General features: G+C 42.7%; 2 protein-coding genes and 1 long non-coding RNA gene across 5 annotated transcripts in view; 1 reads left to right on the top strand and 2 right to left on the bottom strand.

The window, feature by feature from the left end:
- EFHB (EF-hand domain family member B) overlaps positions 1–9,932 on the bottom strand; it is a 67,912-nt gene extending 57,980 nt beyond the window's left edge. Inside the window, exon 1 of the mRNA XM_049871107.1 lies at positions 8,983–9,932. Within this exon, the coding sequence (XP_049727064.1) occupies positions 8,983–9,915 (933 nt within the window). The 5' untranslated portion in view covers positions 9,916–9,932. The remainder of the gene's footprint in view (positions 1–8,982) is intronic.
- A 4,218-nt stretch (positions 9,933–14,150) lies between these two features.
- Positions 14,151–17,266, bottom strand: LOC126068500 (uncharacterized). 2 transcript variants are annotated; one of them, XR_007515719.1, is made up of 3 exons: positions 16,923–17,266; positions 15,784–15,898; positions 14,151–15,681 (listed from the first exon to the last, which is right to left on the bottom strand). It is a non-coding gene; the product is annotated as an uncharacterized LOC126068500 (long non-coding RNA). The 2 variants fall into 2 exon arrangements; XR_007515720.1 differs by lacking the exon at positions 16,923–17,266 and adding an exon at positions 16,149–16,237.
- Positions 16,464–18,207, top strand: part of RAB5A (RAB5A, member RAS oncogene family) — a 29,385-nt gene continuing 27,641 nt past the window's right edge. Inside the window, exon 1 of one of the 2 annotated variants that reach the window (XM_049871111.1) lies at positions 16,464–16,817. The gene's annotated coding sequence lies outside the window, so the exon portion shown is untranslated. The remainder of the gene's footprint in view (positions 16,818–18,207) is intronic. The other variant, XM_049871110.1, reaches the window with a different exon arrangement.

Raw genomic sequence — 18,207 nt, 5'->3', positions numbered from 1 at the left:
CTGGTGGTACAATGGTTAAGAGATCGTCAGTTAACCAAAAGGTCAGCAGTTTGAATTCACCAGCTGCTCCTTCTACTCTCTCCTGTGGGTTACTATGAGTCGGAATTGACTCAGCCACAGGTTACCCCTACTGCCACCTACCTCTTTCCCCACCCACTGGAAAGACTTCACACTGAGATGAGCTTACCCAATTTTGTGCATGTACTCTGATGCAAAGATATTGTCTTCGGTGATTGATCTTTGCAGGCTGCTCACAACAGGGACTTCCATCTAAACTCTTCTTGTAGCTAGGCTTGAAACTGGGTATAAACCTCACCAAAATCCACTCCCTTCCTCCCCTGAGACTGGATGAATTCAGGGGCATTAAATACTCTGGAATCCCATTCTTTGGCCAGGATGTTGGGGGATCCCCTGTCCTTCCCCTTTCAGCTGTGTGAGTTCTACCAAGCCTGCACTAGATAGTACACATAATATAAAAACTCTTTTGAGCATAAAGAAAATTGGAAAGATGGAAGGCCTTCCAATTCTTATATACTAACATTACCTTTATACTAAAATCAGAAAAAGATAGCACAAAAAGGAAAACTACAGTCCAACATAGGATCATAATACAAAAATACAATATTGACAAACCAAATCTAGGAATTTATTATAAAAATAATATATCACAACCAAATACAGCTTAGCCCAGGAATATAAATATGATTCTTCGTTAGAAAATCAATTGTTGTAATTGCAGGGGGGACCACATACGCATGTAAAAGCTGGACAATGAATAAAGAAGACCAAAGAAGAATTGATGCCTTTGATTACGGTGTTGGCGAAGAACACTGAATATGCCATAAACTGCCTGAAGAACAAATAAATCTGTCTTGGAAGAAGTACAGTCAGAATGTTCCTTAGAAGGGAGGATGGTGAGGCCTCATCTCACTTAATTTGGGCATGTTATCAGGAGGAACCAATCCCTGGAGGACATCATGCTTGGTAGAGAAAAGAGAGGAAGACCTTTAATGAGATAGACTGACACAGTGGCTATAACAATGGGCTCAAACACAGCAACGATTGTGAGAATGTTGCAGGACCAGGCAGTGTTTTGTTCTGTTACGTACATATGGTCACTATGAGTCAGAACTGACTCGACAGCACCGAACAACAACAAAGATATCTCAATAAATGCGAGCAAAGCAAGATCTATTCAGATTTTATTAAAAATATTTTTTGTGGAGACAGGGCCAAGACGGCAGAGTAGTCAGATGCTTCCTGTGGTCCCTCTTACAACAAAGACCTGAAAAAACAAGTTAACCAATTACATATGACAATCTAGGAGCCCTGAACATCAAAGGCAAAGTTAAGGAATCAAACTGAGCAGCAGCATGAGGGAGAGATGGTTCACAAGCAGCGAAGAGTTCCCAGACCTGACACAGCAGGAACCAGCATCCTGCAGGGCAAGCAGTGACACTTGGGACACATTTTCCATACCAGGAGAGGCTGAGCGGCGGAGAGTCTACTGAAGCCTCCAGAACAAGAGAAAAGTGGTGCTCAATTGGGAAAAGAGAAGCATATGTGTCCAACCTACTACGGATCGAAAAACACCCCTTTGGGGAAAAACCTCTCTCCCATTTACCTGCCCCCTCCCCACTCTCTAATGGGCTCCGGGCCAGTTTCAGAGATTGCTGTGTCCCCTGGGCTGGAAGTAGGACCCATCATGCGCCTGAGCCATTCTCCTGGCCTTGAAGAGGGAACAAATTAACAAATAGGAAAAAACAATTTGCCAGCTCCCCTAAGCCAGGAACTCAGGCAGGCACAGCTCCTTTGCTTAGGCACAGACATAAGGGATCCATGGACTCTGAATGCCTTTCACCCCTGCGTAGACCTGTGTGGCCCATTTCAACAGCTATGGCAAGCTCGTGACATTTGACATTGCTCTGCGTATTAAGCAGGGTCCTCACCTACCCACAACAGGGGCCTGAGGGCTGGTGGCTCCACCCATACCACCTAGCCACCCGAGACAGGGGTCCAAGAATAAGTAGTGCCTCTCAGTCCTTACAGCCAACAGCTCTGGGTGCCCATAGTCTGGCTGCAAAACCCACCCACCTAGGTGCTCTAGGGAACAGAGATATATTTTCCTCCCAGACACTCAGAGGAAGCTGTCAGCCCCTTGTCTTCCTCAATGCGTGACCCCCTACTGTAACCAGACACCTGTGGCTACACGAATCACCCCTCCCTGTCTAGGACTGTAGATGAGAGCCTACATCAGACACTTGGTGACTGACTACCTGGACACCTGGGCTGCATCCATATAAGGAAAGTAAATGGACTCCTGAACTCACATACCTAGTAATACTTCTAACCACCTGGTGACAGTACATTAGACCTTCAAAGGCACCAATAATCAAACTAGCTCACACGAGCAGCCTATTTGGACATATCAAAACAAAACAAACCAAGAAGCTAGGACACTGTAAGCAAACATAAAATAAATAAATATAATAACTTATTGATGGCTCAGGGACAATAAAAAAAAAAAAAAACAGGGACAATAGTCAATATCAAATCACATAAAGAGGTAAACCATGATGGCTTTAGCAAGCTCCCAAAACAAAGAATCAAGAAATCTCCAGAGGAAGATAACTTCCTGGAAATATCAGAAGTAGAATAAAAAAAAAAAAAAACCACTGCCATCAAGTCAATTCCAATTCATAGAGACCTTATAGGACAGAGTAGAACTGCCCGATAGAGTTTCCAAGGAGCTTCTGGCGGATTTGAACTGCCGACCACTTGGTTAGCAGCCATGACACTTAACCACTATGCCACCAGGGTTTCCAGGAAGTAGAATACAAAAGTTTAATATACAGAACTCTTCAAGAGATCCGGAAGGATATCAAGCAAAATACAGAACAAGCCAAGGAACACACAGACAAAGCAATAGAGGAACTTAAGAAGATTATAGAAGAGCATAATGACAAATTTAACAGGCTGCAAGAATCCACAGAGAAACAGCAAACAGAAATCCAGAAGATTAACAATAAAATTTCAGAATTAGACAACTCAATAGAAAGTCATAGGAGAAGAATTAAGGCAATAGAAGTCAGAAATAATGAGATTGAAGATAAAGCACTTGACACTAACTTATTTGCAGAAAAATCAGATAAAAGAATTTTTAAAAATGAAGAAACCCTAAGAATTATGTTGGACTCTATCAAGACGAATAACCTACAAGTGATTGAAGTACTAGAACAGCAAGGTAACACAGAAAATACAGAGAGAGTTGTTGAAGATTTGTCGACAGAAAACTTCCCTGATATTGTAAAAGGTGAGAAGATAGCCATCCAAGATGCTAATCAAACCCCACACAAGTTAGACCCCAAAAGAAAGTCACCAAGACATATTATATTCAAACTTGCCGAAACCAAAGATAAAGAGAGGATTTTAAGAGCAGCTAGGGATAAACGCAAAGTCATCTACAAAGAAGAGTCAATAAGACTAAACTCAGACTACTCAGCCCAAACCATGCAGGCAAGAAGGCAATGGGATGACATACATAAAGCCTTGAAGGAAAAAAAATTGCCAGCTAAGAATTATATATCCAGGAAAACTGTCTCTCAAATATGATGGCAAAATTAGGGCATTTCCATATAAACAGAAGTTTAGCGAATTTGCAAAAACCGAAAATACTTTTTTGCAAATGGGAAATGGATAGAGAGAACTTTAACTCAAAAATCAGAAACCTTGATCAAAAATAATAATTGATGGTGAAACATTAGAATCTTTTCCATTAAAATCAATGTGAGACCTTATTTTCAATATTGTATTAATTATCACAGCTAATACAATGAGATAGGAAACAGAAATGAGAGGTATACATATTAAGGAGGGAGAGACAAAAGTGTCAATATAACTGCCTACCTAGAAAACAGAAAAGAAATAACGATGGGTAACTAAGACAAACAGTTCAGCAAAGTGACCAGATACAAGGACAACAAAAGCAATTAAGAAAACACATGGACAAAACCAGAAAAAGACATTACAAGAAAGGAAAACTATAGGCCAGTATCTCTCATGAACATAGATGCAAAAATTCTCAATACTAGCAAATCAAATCCAACAATGTATAAAAAAAATTATGCACCACAACCAAGTGGGATTTATTTCAAGTATGCAAGGCTGGTTCAACACTAAAAATTCAACTAATGTAATTCATATCAACAGGCTAAAGAAGAAAATATTATATGATCAAATTAACAGATGTAAAAAAAGTACCTAACAAACTCCAGCACTCATTCATGCTAAAAACTAAATATTCTGTATGCCTAGAACTGCTCTAAATAGTCTATTAATTAAAAAACAATAATAATAATCACCTCTCCACTTGAAAAAGAAAAAACATATGGAGTAATTTCTAATCTCATTATAAATCAAAAAGATTCAAACTAAAACAATGTCTAACAAATCATCATCAATTTTAAAATTCATTGGTAGAATCTTTTAGGAAGGGATTTCTAAGCAGGAACCAGAAAATGACTCATACCTTTGGCTTCTACTGAAACTAACCTAATGAAATATTCCAAGACATATAAAAAAGCCATATGAATAAAGATGTTAAGGACACATTATTTTTATAGATAAACCAGGACACAATCTAAATGCCCAAGATAGAATAAATGGGTTAAGTAAACAATTAATCATATATTTGCTTAAAGGAATATTATTTTTTGTCATTAAAGGATTGTTTAAGTCCTTGTAATAACACCGCAATGCTACTAAGTGATAAATCAAGATAAACAATTATTATGATTGATATAAGAACTGTGTACAAATAAGAGTAGTCAAGAACTCAGACTCTGAAGTAAAAAGGCATGACTTCAAATCCTGGTGCTACCATTTTCTAGCTGTATGACATTGGCCAAATTATAGAATTTGTCTCAGTTTCCTCATCTGTAAAGTACGATTTAGTAATAGTTATCTGCCTCATCGGGTAGTTAGAAGAGTAAATGCCTTAATACCTACGAAGCCCCAGGAATAGCAATGTTGGTATAGTAAGCTGCCAGGCAGTGTTTAAATTGGTTCCACCGGCAGTGGGTTTGGTTTGGGGTTTTTGGTTATTGTGAATACAGAAAGGTGCTAACAGTCATTGTGTTAGGGTGATGAGATTATGGGTATTTTAATTCCTGTTTTCTAAACTTTCTACAGTAAAACCTACAAAAGCTAGAACCTCTGGAAGGCAGAAACCTGTCAGAGAAGGAAAGCTCAAATATTTTCGACTAAAACAAGTGATAGAAAAGTGGTAAAACTGTACCCTGTCAAAGAAAACTTGAGAAATCCAGAAAAACAAGACAATCCCATTGAGTTACAGCTTTCACAGGTTTCACTGTACTTGAATATTAAAAATTATTTTAAAAGGAAGCTTTGTTTCTAGCCAAGGCTAATCCCTCTCTTGCCTCTCACACTGGTTCCATTCCCTTCTGCTTATCCAGGATCTACTGCCATCCATTATCTCTTTGTGTTCTCTCAAACTCCTTTACTGATGCACTAAATAAATAAAAAGATTCCTATATGCCATCTTCTCTCTCTTCTCTTCATTGTCATTCTCCTTAAGGAAAAAAAAAAATTCATAATAGCTTTCTCCAACTGTAATTTCCCACTCACTCTTGAGCATTTTATAAAGTGAATTCTTCCTCCACTATGTCATTTAAACAAAAAAAAAAAAAAAAAATTTTTTTTTTTTTTTTAAACGAATGTTGCTAATTTCCTTCATGTCCAAAGCTAATCAATCTTCATCCTATTAGCCCTATCAGAGATGTTTTAACACTGCTGGCCATTCTCCTTGAAACTCTCTTCCCCACAGTATCACATTTAGAAAGGAGGGTGTTGGAGGTAGGAGGAAGCAGAGTTTTTAGAATGCCTATGATGGAAACCAGAAGCTGGTTTCTGCAAGAGTGTGAAAGCAGGTCAGAATCCATAGTCTACAGAACCAATACAGAAACAGGAAGCGAGCATAGTCAAGTGAGAAGCCAGTGATCACAGTGGCGGGAGAAATCCAATAAGGGAACCAGAAAGTAAAGTGTGTCACAGATAAAGTCTGTAGACCCAAGCAAAATTCTGCAGAATCCCTAGGACTGCGTCATCTGAGTTTTATTCTTGAATCTCTGTGTGTGGAATATTCTGTTTCCAGGATGCCTTAAGGGTGCTTCCTTTATGTTCCTTAAGACCACCCTCCCATATTCGCCTCTTTCTCCTTTGATTGTTCTTTCTCCCATTAAATCACCCATATTTCCTTTCACTTATCAAACATATATTTACTGAATACTTGCTATATCGCAGGCGTTGTGATATGCCATGAATATACACAATAAGTAAGATATGATCTTTGCTGTCGAGAACTCGCCTCATTGACGTCTCTTTCTCTGACCACCTTATAAATGTTACTGTTTCCCAAGGTCCTTGCCTAGACATTTTTCTCCCATTCCCACCCATGGCTCCAACTCCCAATTAAAGGTGGCCTCTCAAAACTTTACCTACAGTTCTTACCTCCCTCTGACTTCAGTCTCACATTACCAATTAGCTCTCTGGCTCTTTCACTTGATGTCCTGTAGATATCTCAAGCTCAGCGTGATCAACACTGGATATTCATTTGTCACCAAACCCAAAGAGATCAACCCAGAAACTTCTAAGTAACTTATCAACATCCCTTTGTCTCACCACACGGGTACACAACTAGATGCCAATTCTTGTCAACTTCATCTCCTACAAAGCTCTCAAAGCCGTATTCTCCTCTCCATTCTTTCTAATTCTACATTAATTTCAGGCATTATCACTTTGGAATAGCCTTCTAGCTTTCTACCTGCCACTCAATACCCTTCCAGTCCATCATTACTACTGATATCAGAATTATTTTTCTAAAAGGCAAATTTGAATTATTTCTTCCCTCATTAAGATCCACCGACTGACTCTGTATCCATGTGCTTTACCCCTGCATTTGGAAGCTTTAGATTTCTTCCATGTATTTCCTCTCTACCTTTATCTCTCAATACCATACTAGTTACACAGAATTGCTTATGTCTCCCAAACACAAGCAGCTTTGGTCACGCTCTATGCCTTTCTGTGCCCAAGATACTCTAATCTCATTTTTCCATCTAACAGTGATACCTTTTAACATTAGCTCAAATATTACTTTCTCCGTAAAGCCTTGCCCATCTCCTCCAAGCGGTATTATTCAGTCTTTCTACTGAGTTCTATGTTGTGTGTGCACTTGTATGAAGAAAGAATCACATTTGTTTTATATCCATTTAGGCATCTATATAATATCTACTTAGTTGTCTGTCTCCATCACTGGAGTGAAAACCTAAACCTAGAGGGTAGAGATCATGTGCTATTTATTTTATATTGCCCTTTTTTTTTTCTACTTAGCACCATTGCTGATGTGAGATGGATGCTGGCTGAAAGCAGAGAATACCAGAAACATGTTTATCTGTGTTTTATTGACTATGTAGAGGCAGTTGACTGTGTGGATCATAACAAATAATGGATAACATTATAAAGAACGGGAATTCCAGAACGCTTAATTGTGCTCTTCCCGAATCTGTACACAGACCAAGAGGCCGTCATTCAAACAGAGCAAGGGGATGCTGCATGGTTTAAAGTCAAGAAAGGTGTGCATCAGGGTTGTCACCTTTCACCATACTTATCCAGTCTGTATGCTGGGCAAATAATCCAAGAAGCTGGACTATATGAACAAGAATGGGGCATCAGGATTGGAGGAAAACTAATTAACAACCAGCGATATGCAGATGACACAACCTTGACTGCTAAAAGTGAAGAGGACTTAAAGCACTTACTGATCCAGATCAAAGAACACAGCCTTCAGTATGGATTGCACCTCAACATAAAGAAAACAAAAATCCTCGTAACTAGACCAATAAGCAACATCATGATAAACAGAGAAAATACCGTAGTTGTCAAGAATTTCATTCTACTTGGAACCATAATCAACTTCTACGGAAGCAGAAGTCAAGAAATCAAATGACACATTGCATGGGCAAATCTGCTGCAAAAGACTTTTTCAAGTGTTAAAAAGCAAAGATATCACGTTAAGGTCTAAGGCATGCCTGATCCAAGCCACAGTGTTTTCAATTGTCTGATATGCATGCAAAAGCTGGACAATGAATAAAGAAGACCAAAGAGGAACTGATGCCTTTGAATTATGGCATTGACGAAGAACACTGAATATACCGTGGACTGCCAGAAGAATGAACAAATCTGTCTTGGAAGAAATACAGTCAGAATGCTCCTTAAAAGCAAGGATGGCAAGACTTTGTTTCACATGCTTTGGACGTGATATCCGGAGGGATCAGTCCATGAAGAAGGACATCATGCTTAGAGAAGTAGGGGGTCAGCGAAAAAGAGGAAGACCCTCAGCAAGATGGACTGACACAGTGGCTGCAACAACGGGCTCAAGCATAATAACAATAGTGAGGATGACACAGGACCAGGCAGTGTTTCCGTCTGTTGTACACAGGTTCACCATGAGTCGGAACTGACTCAACGGCACCTAACAACATTCCTAGCACAATGACCGCCACAAATCTTTATTGAAGGAACTAATAACTCTCAGAATAAATAATGAATAGAAAAAAAAATTTTTTCCCCATTCATTATAGGAATGTTACGACACAACATGAATCTTGGTGAAAGGGTTGAGAAAATTAAGATTGAGGAAGGAAATGATGGTCAAAGGAGAAAGGAAGAAGAAATCAGGAAGAACTACTGGTGTAAACAGCAAACAATGTAGACATTTAGAAAGGCAGTCAGAAAATTAGAGGAGATCAATATGTGGAATGAGTCCAATGGGGCAACAGATATCAGAACCCAATGGAATCTTCGCAATTTCACTCCACAAGCTCAAACAGGTCTAATAACTTTATCATCACAATAAATACCTAACAACACATAGTTCCCAAAGAAAATACTGGAAAAAATACTTACACTTGGCCAGTGAGGCGTTCGATCAAAAAATTTTCCAGAGTATATGGGTCTGATGCAATGTGGAGGTTCCACCCCTAGTTCAGTGTTCTCAACCTCCTCCTTTTTCTCTTCAGGTTGCTGGGCAAACTGGCATACAGGGGGTTCTATCACTAAGCCCATCTGGGGCTCTGGCTCCTCTGGTTGGGGTAGCCCAGTGTCCACATCCACTGGACGCATCATCTCTGCACTGGGCTTCATCAAAACACAGGCAGAGTCTTTCTCCAGTTCCTGTCTAGGTTCAATACCCAAAGCAGGCTGCTTTCCCACTGACGCCTCTGTCCCTTCAAGGGCACTAGCCACAGGCCCTCTCCTGCTCTCTAGAACCTGTGGACTTCCGCACTCCATATGCAAGGGAGGCTGTATTATCCTTCCATGGGGACATCCTGCCAGAAGACACTTATTTTCTAACCCCATTCTTCCTGGCAACATTCCCAGAGAAGGTTTTGTTTCCTGAGAGACTGAGACCTTGTTCACTCCTAAATGATCCCACTTCGTGGGGATTTTCAACTCTAGCCCAGAAATATTCTGTTTTTCTAATCCTATTTCAAGGCCCTTGCTCAGTGGAGATTTTGTTTCTTGCGGCTCCATCCTCTTCTCATACTTAGTATTAACCATGGGGCTCTCTCCCCATCGGGATTCTTCTTTTCCTAACCCTACTCCAAGCCCCAACTCCGTGGGATATTGTGTTCCCATGAGAACCCTCCTGTTTCCTAAATCATCCTTGCCTGGGTGGGTGAGCCCGACCTCCGCGCTCAGAGATGTCCCGCCAGGCACCTTCATTCCACCAAAGGGGCTCATCTCTAGTGGGAAAGCTGCGCCTGGCTCAAGGGAAGTTCTCATTTCCCTGGGGGACTTCATTCCCTTAGGGGACCCCACTCTCACAAAAGAGCACATCCCCACTCGGACTCCCTGCCCACTGTTTCTGCCCACCACTTAACATCTAGCTGAGTTCACAGGGAAAAGTAGACGGAGGACTGTTTACCCAGTTACCTAGGAAACAGGGGCGGGGCTTGGCGCGCAATTCTTGCTCCTGCTGGTCCCCACTCTGCAACTCTTTACCTCTCCGCTTGCTTTTTTCCCCGTTTTTTTTTTTTTTTTTGTGTGTGTGTGTGTGTGTGTGTGTGTGTGTGTGCTCGTGCGCCGACTATGGATTTGCTTCTCTGGGTGTAGGATGAGATTGAGTGGAACAATCTTCACCGGGTGTGTGGGGCGGCTTCTATCCTTTCAGAGGCAGAAATGGGCTAATTTGGCAAGAACACTTGAATAATATGGCCTTGGGCAAGAGACCAAATGCTCACCAACTTCTCACTGATTTCCTAAGCAACGCAATCCCTTAGGATGGTTTCAGCCACGAGCTTTTTCCTGGTCACTGACCTCCTGGTTTTGTGGTTCATCAGGGAATAAATAACTTTTTTTCTGGTGGTGACCACTTTTAGGACTTCCCTAGTGCAAGCACACCCTCAGTACATGTAGTTCTTCTAGCACTAAAGAACTACTTTAAATTCTGGAAAGTTATAACTTGGCAGCTGTGCTACAGAAACCTATTAAAGTCCTTAACAACACTTAAACTTTAAAAAAAAAAAAAACTTTAATAGCTAGGCTTTAAAAAGTAAAGATATTAAACTGTGAGATAACTGTTACACAATAATACATAGTTTGCTTTTTTTTTTTAAATACTCTGACAAACTCAAAACTTGTTTTTAAGAATAGGATTTTTTTTTTTTTTTTTAAGTTGGAGTTACTTTGTCAAATTTTAGTGAAAGTGTATTTGGATAGTTACGTCTCATGGTCTACACGCATAGGGGATATACAACACCTATTAGGGAATTTGAATGTAATTTACAAGATTCTACACTCTTTATGGAAACCCTGGTGCCATAGTGGTGAAAAGCTACGGCTATGAACCAAAAGGTCGACAGTTCCAAACCACCAGGCGCTCCTTGGAAACCCCGTGGCAGTTCTACTCTGTGCTACAAGGTCGCTATGAGTCGGAAACAACTCGATGGCAATGGAAATGGACAGTATTTACAAAAAACTATGAAAACTTTGTTAAATCCAGAGGGACTAGAGAATACTATTTCACATTTTTTTTAAATAGTTAAAATAGAATTTACTAGGTAGTTAATATAAATATCCTTCTTCCTCTAAGTGCTTTAAATGACTTGTTGTTAGGTGCTGTCAAGTTGGTTCCGACTCATAGCGACCCAATGCACAAAGGAATGAAACACTGCCCGGCCCTGCGCCATCTTCACAAACATTGTTATGCTTGAGCCCATTGTTGCAGCCCCTGTATCAATCCATCTCTTTTTTCACTAACCCTATACCAAGCATGATGTCCTTCTCCAGAGACTGGTCTCCCTGATAACAAGTCCATGAGACAAAGTCTTGCCATCCTCGCTTCTAAGGCACATTCTGGCCGTACTTCTTCCAAGACAGATTTGTTCATTCTTCTGGCAGTCCATGGTATATTAAACACTCTTCGCCAACACCGTAATTCAAGGGTATCAATTCTTCTTTGATCTTCCTTATTCACTGTCCAACTTTCTTTAAATACCACGGCTTGGGTCAGGCACACCATAGTCCTTCAAGCCTCATCATTGCTTTTCAACACTTGAAAGAGGTCTCTTGTAACAGATTTGCCCAATGCAATACGTCATTTGATTTCCCGACTGCTACTTCATGGGAGTTGATTGTGGATCCAAGTAAAATGAAATCCTTGACAACTTCAATCTTTTCTCCGTTTATCATGATGTGGCTTACTGGTCCAGTTGTGAGGATTTTTATTTTCTTTATGATGAGGTGCAATCCATACTAAAGACTGTAGTCTTTGATTTTCATCAGTAAGTGCTTCAAATTCTCTTCACTTTCAGCAAGCAAAGTTGTGTCATCTGCGTACTGCAGGTTGTTAATGAGTCTTTCACCAATCCTGATGCAGCATTCTTCTACATACAATTCAGGTTCTCAGGTTATTTGCTCAGCATACAGATTGAATAAGTATGGCAAAAGGATACAACACTGACGCACACCTTTCCTGACTTTAAGCCACGCAGCATTCCCTAGCTCTCTTTGAACAACTGCCTCTTGGTCTATGTATGGGTTCTGCGTGAGTACAATTAAACATTCTAGAATTCCCATTCTTCACAGTGTTATCCATAATTTGTTATGATCCATACAGTCGAATGCCTTTGCATAGTCAACAAAACACAGGTAAACAGCTTTCTGGTATTCTCTCCTTTCAGTCAAGATCCACCTGACACCAGCAATGACACCCTGCGTTCCATGCCCTCTTCAGAATCCGGCTTGAACTTCTGACAGTTCCCTGTCGATGTACTGTTGCGATTGCTTTTGAAAGATCTTCAGCAAAATTTTACTTCTGTGTGATATTATTCCCCGCCCCCCCATCTCCACCCTGCTGTTGAGTCGATTCTGACTCGTAGCAATTCCATAAGGTTTCCAAGGCTGTAAATCTCTACGAAAGCAGACTGCCACATCTTTCTCCTGCAGAGCTGCTGGTGGTTTCTAACCGTTGACTTGTCGGTTTGCAGAGATAATCACTTTAACCCCTGTGCCACCCAAGTTCCCTGGTGGCGCAGTCGTTAAGCTTTCAGCTGCTAACCAAAAGGTCAGTAGTTTGAATCCACCAGCTGCTCTTTGGAAACCCTATGGGACAGTTCTACTCTGTCCTATAGGGTCACTATGAGTTGTAATCGACTCGACAGCAACAGGTTTTTGTTTTTCTTGTGTGTGTGTGATATTAATGATATTGTTTGATAATTTCCGCCTTCTATTGGAGCACCTTTTTTTGTAATGGGCACAAATATGGATCTCTTCCAGTTAGTTGACCAGGAAGCTGTCTTCCAAATTTCTTGATACAAATGAGTGAGTACCTCCAGTGTTGCAACCATTTGTTGAAACATCTTACTTGGTAGTCTGTCAATTCCTGGACCGTTGTTTTTTTCTCATTCCCTTCAATGCAGCTTGGACTTCCTCCTTCAGTACCATCAGCTCTTGAGCATATGCTACCTCTGGAAATTTTCCCCACAGAATCCTTCATTATTGCAACTCCAAGCTCAAATTTTTTTCTTCAGTTCTTTCAGCTTAAAAAATGCCAAGCATGTTCTTCCTTTTTGGTTTTCTAACTCCAGGTCTTTGCAGATTTCACTATAATACTTTACTTCATCTTCTTGAGAAGTCCTTTGAAATCTTCTGTTCAGCTCTTTTACTTTATCATTTCTTCAGTTCGCTTTAAAAAAAAAAAGCTACTCAATATCCAACAGCAAGTTAGGAGTAACCTCCTGTTGTGCAATTATTCATTCAACCAATGTTTGTTGAAAACCTGCAACATGAAAGGAACTAATTTGGATCCAGGGAACATGAATACCTGGAACAGCTCCTCAGTGATTCAAGCAGTTTGCAAAGCAATTGTGTTTAAGAGTTCCACTGCTAACCAATAGGTCGGCAGCTCGAATCTACCAGGTGCTCCCTGGAAACCCTATGGGGCAGTTCTACTCTGTCCTATAGGGTCGCTATGAGTCAGAATTGACTCAACAGCAACATGTGTAACCCAAGGGTAAGGAGCCATGGTGGCACAATGATTAAGAGCTTGGCTGTTAATTGAATGGTTGATGGTTCAAACTCACCCATCACTCTGTGGGAGACAGATGTGGCACTCTGGTTTTGTAAAGATTCCAAAAACCAAACTCACTGTCACTCAGTCAATTCTAACTCATATCGACCCTACAGGGCAGAGTAGAACTGCCCCACAGGGTTTCTAAGACTGTAAATCTTTACAGAAGCAGACTGCCAAATCTTTCTCCCACAGAGTGGCTACTGGGTTCAAATCGCTGACCTTCTGGTTAGCAGCCAAGCGCTTTAACCACTGCACCACCAGGGTTCCTTCTGTAATGATTAAAAAAACAGCCTTGGAAATCTCATGGGGCAGTTCTATTCCATCCTATAGGGTGGCTATGAATCGGAATCTATTTGGCAGCAATGAGTTTGGGTTTGGGTATCATAGTGAAGATCCTCTTAAGCTCTGTGAGAAACTGAACTTTGTAATCCTAAGAAGACTGAAGGGCTGAGGAGAAAAGTCTAGGAACTTTCTGAGGCAGGATGTTAGAAGAACCATTATAGAGAGTAAAGCAAAGTACTGGGAAACCACAGAGGAAAGAAAACGATAATTAAATCTGGGAGAAGTATACATAGACGCTGTCTAGAAGTTGGCATCCCAACTGAGGTGAGCCTGGCAACGATGGGCCAGGTAATGGTGTTCAGGTGGAGAGAACAAAGTAAGATGCCAAGATGGGAACATGTAGGTATGACGCATCATGCTTTTCCGGTTAGCATGGAGGAGCATAGGGTGGTTAGGGGATGTAAGAAGGTGAGTTGGGACTAGAGCTAAAGAATTTTGGACTCTATTAAGCAATGAGATATCATTGAACATTTTTGAAGAGGAGAGTGGCTAAAGTGTGAAGAGTAGATTAAAAAGGCAAGCTGTTTCTGCCATCTAGTTGATTCTGACTCAGAGTGACTCTATATGGCAGAACACAACTGCTCCATAGGGCTTCCTACACTGTAATCCTCACGGGAGCAGACAGCCAGGTCTTTTCTCCTGCTGAGCGGCTGGTGGGGTCAAAGCACCAACCTTTCAGTTAGCAGCCGAGCATTTAACCATTGTGCCACCAGGGCTCCTTCAAAAGGCAAGAACGTGCATTAATTCTAGCTTTTATGAATACTACCATGGCCCAGGCTTTGGGATTAAAAAAACACAAACCGTTGCCCATCGAGTCAATTCCTATTCATAGCAACCCTACAGGAGAACTGCCCCGATAGGGCTTCCAAGGAGTGGCTAGTGGATTTGAACTGCTGACCTTTTGGCTGGCAGCCGAGCTTTTAAGCCACTGCACTGCCAGGGCTCTGGCTTTGGGATTATAGCTCAAATTTTGAGACTAGAGAATTTTTAGCAACAGAGTGGACAATGGTTTATGAAGAAGAGAAGGAAGAATTGATGATTCTTTAGTTTCAAGAGAGGGGGGGACTGAGAACCTGTTAACACCAGTCACAAAGCAGAAGCAGGTTTGAGCAGAATAGCTTTGGTTGTCTGTTCTGGGGTTTTTTTTTTTTTTGGACGTGCTATTTACGTGCCAAAACTAATGTGAGGTATCCTCTTTCCTTATTCTTCCTGGGATTGTCCAAGAGGTATTACCATGACTAATATTATATTGGAACAACCCCTCGAGGATAAAGTGCCACAGATACCATTTAGGTATGACACGTTACGCTCTTCTGGTTAGTTATTGGGCAGTTGATCTGAATGAATGCGTGCTTAAGGGTTCAGATCATTTCTACTGCATTATGTTGGCAGAGTACCCACAGGATGCCTTGCTCTGATATACTTCAAAGACAATATCATGTCCCTTCAACAGGCTATAAATTGTAAACTGAAAAATGGTCCTCATTCTGAGGGAAAATCAATTTAACATTCTTCCTCTGAATTGCTAAAAGGATTTTGTTTGGATACAGGTGTCTTGCAGAGACTATCTATTGTGTGGGATTTTACTGAAGAAGTATGCCTTCAGTAGGTCTGCTGTAGAGGGTAATCAAAGTCTTGAGCTGGCTTTCAGTGGAATGTCTGTTTAAGAACTCGGGTCCTGGAGCCAGCTAGTAAAAAAAAAAAAAAAGTAGGTTAGAAAAACAATTTCATCACTAACTAGGCAGTTACTTTGGACAAGTTACTCAATCTCTATGCCTCAAATTCTTTACCTGTAAAGCAGGCACGCCTCATTCATTCATTCCATAACCATGACTGAAGATAAGTGGGTTCCAGGCACTGGGCTAGACACCAGGTTTACAGCGTTGAGGGCCACTCTGGGGGTTACTATTTTAATGTAGGAAGCCAAAGGAGAAACACGTTAGTTTCAAAATGAATACCTAGGAGTTTAAGAAATGGGATAATTCCTGGAAAGCACGTGACATGGGGGGCAGTAGAGCAAAAAGCCCCTTAGCCTAGTTGCCCAAGATTGAGGTGTTCCGGTGTGGGGAGAGGGGGGCTGTGAGCTAATATTCCCAGAGGGAACCTCGCCGCCCAAAAGGGCTCGGAGTAACAAATTTAGCTCTTCAGGTCTTACCCCCAAACCAGGCAGTAGCGAGTATGCTCCGCCCACGCCGGGAGCCCCAGGGCCCCGGGCTCTGATAACAAAGGCGCCAGCGAGGGCGGGGCCGCGCGCGCCTGTGATGGGGCAGGGCAGCAGGCAGCCCGACCCGACCCGGCCGCTCGCGGGCATCACGTGACACGCCCATCCCGCGAACGTGCTCCCGGGGTGGGCGGGGCCTGAGAGGGGGCGGGGAAGTGGATAGAGCGGTCGGACTGGCTACGACAGGAAGTGACGAAAGGGCGTAGTTCGCTACGTGCAGCGACGTGGCGGCGGGGTTGGCGGAAGTGGCTCCCGCGCTGGGACTTGAGTGTTTGTGTTTTGGTTTGTGAAGAAGCCGGCGGCCGGCCTAAGGGGAGGAGGCGGAGGAGGGAGGAGGAGGAAGAAGTGGTCGGACCCAGAGCGCCGGCGGCGACGGAGGAGGAGAAAGGAAAGAGGAAGGCGGAGCGGGGAGAGGCGGAGACGGAGTCCGACGGGGGCGGCACCAGCGGCACGAGCCCAGCACCGTCCAGTCTGAGGGGAGCGGCGCAAGGAGGAGACGCTGCCGCCGCCTAAGCCACAGCCTCAGCCTCAGTTTCATCCTTCGGGCTTGGGATCTGCTGCCGGGAAGCTTTGGCCCCGCAACCCCGCGCGCTGCGGTCGCAGGTAACCCAACCGGCCCCTCCCCCTGCCAGATGGGGCCCAGACCCCAGGTTACCCGCGGCCCCCAGCCTGCCTGCACCCCTGCCGGCAGCGAGCCCCCGCCCTTACTCCTCACGCGTGCCGTTGCTGTGGGCCAGAGCGTCGTCGAACCCGGTGGCCGGTCCAGTCGGCCCTGGTGACTCATCCGTCAGGGGGCTTTACTGACCGGGATTTGGGGACTGGCTGTGGGAGGGACGGGTGTCACCCTCTCCCTTCTCAAGATGGCGACGTGGGAAGAGTACTGGAGGCCGCGGCTCCGCCTGGCGCCTGCCGTGGCCGTCTTGGGGGTCCCGGGCAAAGCCAGGCTGGGTTCTCGGGAGGAAGCTGCGAAAGATTGCCAAGGGGCCTTGCTGGTCTTGCGTATCCCGGCGATCTGGAGTTGGCCAGCAACTACTGGGGTACACTACTAGGAGGAGCCGGGGCCTACGGCAGGTGTGAACTGGGGGGAGCTCCGCCTACCTTCTACTTCCAAAGACGGGTGATCGTGGAGGTGGGGTGGGGAGGCTTTTCAAAATAGGCTGTCTAGAGAGTCGTGTGTCATCCATGGAGGATGGTAATCCACAGTTTTAAAGAAACTCAAGATAACCAGACCTCTGGACCCCCTCGGCAAATAGAGACCGTGAAGTCTGCTCGGGTGTTTTTTTCCCTGGAAACTCGTTACCCCTCCACCTCCCCCCGCCCGTGACTTTTAGACTCGTTAAGCTGAGAACATCATAATCCATCTATTTGGCTTTTGTGTTTTGCTTAAGTGGAGCCTAAGTGTTGAGTTAGTTGCTTTTCTCGTAATAAAGAAAAAAACACTTATGGGAATATTCAGGACGGTTCAGAAACTTTAAAATGGGGATAAATAATATGAGCTCATCGGGTTGTCGTGGTTAAAGTACATAGAACAGTGCCTGGACAAAAGAAGTGCCCAGTATGTTAGCTGTTATTAGTAAAAATTTGATCAAAGAGCACCTAGAAGGACTTTAGTTATAGAGTACTGGTTATTTTCAAAAGGTTTAAAAATACGTTATTATGCAAAATCCTTGTTTTGCCGTACAGACGAAAGTTCCAGCAAGTAGTGAATACAAATGAATGCACATAAAGTATTTTTTAACCTTAATGTTATGCGAACTGTGTGTTGGCAATTCGATTTAGTTTGCTATTTCCTGTTTGAGACCCTTGGAGAAATATAACCCAGTAACTTTAACCCTTGCAAGGCAAAGCTAGATCAGATTCTCGGTTTTCACGGGAATCTGATGTTTTCCCCGAAATTTTAGAAATACCATCAAAATCCTAGCATGTTGTCCTTGATAACTAATTGTTTGCTGTTTTGTAGATAACATGTAACAAACAATTGGAGAATGTTTCA

Source organism: Elephas maximus, chromosome 27 (assembly GCF_024166365.1).
Source record: "Elephas maximus indicus isolate mEleMax1 chromosome 27, mEleMax1 primary haplotype, whole genome shotgun sequence".
Taxonomy (NCBI): Eukaryota; Metazoa; Chordata; class Mammalia; order Proboscidea; family Elephantidae; genus Elephas; species Elephas maximus.
Note: the sequence above shows the minus strand (reverse complement) of the source record. Positions and strands in the feature narration are given on the sequence as shown.